Raw genomic sequence first — 3,322 nt, forward strand, 5'->3', positions numbered from 1 at the left:
TTTGTCTTCTTCTTTTAAGGAAGATGTTAAGAAATTATGATAGTAAATTGTAAGGCCTTTGATTTGATGAAAAGGTCTAAGGAGTTTTGGGGCGAGGATTTATCACACGGTCACATCGTTTGCCTGTCATGTAACAGTCTATGTACATTTGCAGGGGAAACTAGAAAATATTTTCTGAGAATAATCTACATTGTTCTATTGCAATAAGTTTCTAAGAATAAGCTCGAATTCCTCTTCCTCCAGTCCTCTGTAAAAGTTGACCCCAGGCCCACTTCCAAAAATACACAGAAGTACTTTTTCCATGCTCCTCTCTGTTTACATTCTTGGGAAATTAGGTCTGTCTCCCTTCACTCTCAGCTGCTCTCCTCTTCACAGCCAGCTGACTTATTAACTTGAGTACCTAGAATCCTGTCTTTAACAATCCTCTGATTGACATTTCCATGGGCTCAGGGGGCCCTAAAAGTTCCTCTTTTTCATAGCTCTCACCTACTATCTTACTGTCCCATCTCAGTGAACTGGAGTTCCCATCCCTTCCCCACAGATGCTACATCTTACTGCAGGGAGGCATTTGATATGTCTTAATGGTTTGTGTGTTCCAGAACATAATGCAGTTCCTTAATGTATCCAGTAGGGGCTTATGCAATGTTTGTCATTAAATTAATCGATAAATGAATTAAAGAGTATGAATGGATTTTGTAATTGATAGAAAGGTAAGTACAGAGTGATCCTTAAGGGATAGGAAAAAAACAGTTGGAGCTAGAAGATGTGTTCAGGAAATTTAGGTTGACTTTCTAAAGGAATGGATTGACAAGAAATTTGAGATTAATGAGGAAGAGAAAAAAATATATAATTAGGTAATCGAAGATACGTGTCTCATGATGCCCTGTCAGAGAGAAAAATCTCTGTCCTTTTTGACTAAGTTGCCCTACCATATTTCTTTTTGCCCTTGGCAGGAACCTTTGTTGGAAGAGATGATGATGGGCCTAGGACTCCTATTATTGGTCTTCATGATGGGTCTGGATCTGACTCTGCCTACCCTGGCTCAGAATAACCACAGGTACAAACAGTTCCTACCCAGCACTATGATGCCAGACCAAGTGGCCGGGATAAGAAATACTGCGAAAGCATGATGATGAGACGAGGCCTAACTACACCCTGCAAAGATCGCAACACCTTTATTCATAGCACCATAAACAAGATCAAGGCCGTCTGTGAAGATAAGAATGGGACACCTTACAATGGAGCATTCAGAAAAAGCAAGTCTCCCTTCCAGGTCACCATTTGCAGGCATGCAGGAGGGTCCCCCTGGCCTCCCTGCTACTACAAAGCCACAGCAGGGTCCAGAGACATTGTTATTGCCTGTGAAAATGGCTTGCCTGTCCACTTTGATGAGTCCTTCTACCGACAATAACCAGCAGGCCACTGGCCCAGAGTTGGCTCTACACTCTTTTCCTCGCACTTCCTTCTGCAAATTCCAGAAAAGTGGATCTTTTGTTTTCTGTTTTACAATATGTTTAATAAATAAAAATGTCTCTGAAATCAGTAAGCATCAAAAAATAAATAAACAAATAAATAAATAAGCTTTATAACAGTAAATATATTTGCCTGAAGTTATGTTCTGGATGTATATTCGGGAAAATTATTGCACTGTTGATTTTTTTAGAGGCATACTGTTTTTATAATTTTCCATTTTTATGTTTATTGCTGTTTTGTAAGCATAAAATTTAAAGAATTAAAGATGCTACGTAGTCCTGTCTTAGTAAAAACCAGAATTAGCAAAACATGAAAGGAATAAATACAACCTTTAAAATAATAAATTATAATAATTACATGTTGTTAGTGATACAACATAACAATATAATATACTGAATAAATAGATTAATCAGATGAAAGAATGCGAAGAGATAAAGGAAATAAAGGCCATTGTCATGGTGAGAATAACAATAAATAACAATAAATAATATCATCGTTATAGGAAAAATATATCAAGTTATCCTTGTGGCATTTTAGTAGTTATGAAGTTGGTCAGCTTCAGGCACCAATCCAAAAACAATAAGACTTTAGCACACTGGAATATTTCTAACCAAAACTTCGGCTACTCAATCTGCAATAATGCCTTAATTCACCCCGTGGAACTGTCAGTTTTTCACACAAACTTGTATGTTGAGTTCCCAGTATGTTTTAAGAACTATATCAAAGCTCAGTAAATATTTGTGCATAAGACATTCATTTCTGCCTTGGGATTGATGGCATTTGTAAATAATGTATCCAGTCTGAGAAAATGGTAGAGAGAACCAATAAGTAAAGCTTTCCCATTCAGAACTTAAACTTTTTTCAAACCTAAGTATTTATTATATTTAATGGAAACATTTTATTAAATGTTTTATCCTAGTCTTCAATCTCCTGACTACCACCTTGTAACGTGCATATGGTTAGCCTAGCTAGGTATTTGGGGGATTGTGTGTTTTCTTTGGTTGTTTACTACCTCTTCCTTTTCCATCAATACTATATATTCATTTGCTATCTCTTCTTTATTCTCCATGTCAGGAAGAACATGTTTCCTTTTTTGCTAAAGCAGACATATTCATGTGTTATAGATTCTAACTTCTCTCAACACTTCTGGAAAACTTCAGTATCTTTAATCCTATTCATTTTCCGTGTCTCTCATTAGAGGAGAAAAATATACTATATTTTCCAATTTAAATACCCACAAACACTCATAGATTGCTACCCTAAATGTACTTTGGAATTATTATATTTTCACTTTTTATTTCGTAATAGCGCCATAATCTTTGTTTTCTTGCCCACTATTCATTTCTTAGTTTCTTTTCTCAGTGTTTGTGTGATATTTTATGTAACCATAAATCTATTGAATATCATGATCCCATATATATTTTATTTTTTCCGATTAAAGATGTTTCCACATTTTGCAGAAAATTTATTATCTGAAGAAAAACTGAGAAAAAAAGTCTTTCGGATTTCCATTAAGCAGAGAAAATTATTTAAAAACATTAAGAATAAACTGGATTTATCTTAATGTATAGTTATTACTTAATCACTCTTATATTTACTAAAGGTTTTTTGTGGCAAAGTTTCTCTACTATAAAATTACTGTTTCCCCATTTATAATTAATAAAGACTTGTTTTGGGAGAGACACTTTGAGACTTCAAAAATCCTGTTGCTCCTTATATTTGCCCATTCATTTTAGCACCTATCAGGCAATCTTGCCTGCAGCAAGTTTTTTTAACAGGTTATAATGGTGACATTTTATTTCATTTATTCTTTTAATATTTACTAACTGGAATACTTCTATAAGGAAGA

General features: G+C 34.8%; 1 protein-coding gene across 1 annotated transcript; it reads left to right on the forward strand.

Moving 5' to 3' along the window:
- The first annotated feature begins 959 nt into the window (after positions 1–959).
- LOC102896280 (angiogenin-like) lies at positions 960–1,526 on the forward strand. The gene is given in 2 exon segments (XM_025048200.1): positions 960–1,068; positions 1,071–1,526. Coding segments are annotated over 2 exon segments (438 nt in total). The 5' UTR covers positions 960–971; the 3' UTR covers positions 1,412–1,526.
- Positions 1,527–3,322: the final 1,796 nt, after the last annotated feature.

The sequence above is a fragment of the Pteropus alecto genome, unplaced genomic scaffold (genome assembly GCF_000325575.1).
Source record: "Pteropus alecto unplaced genomic scaffold, ASM32557v1 scaffold72, whole genome shotgun sequence".
NCBI lineage: Eukaryota > Metazoa > Chordata > Mammalia > Chiroptera > Pteropodidae > Pteropus > Pteropus alecto.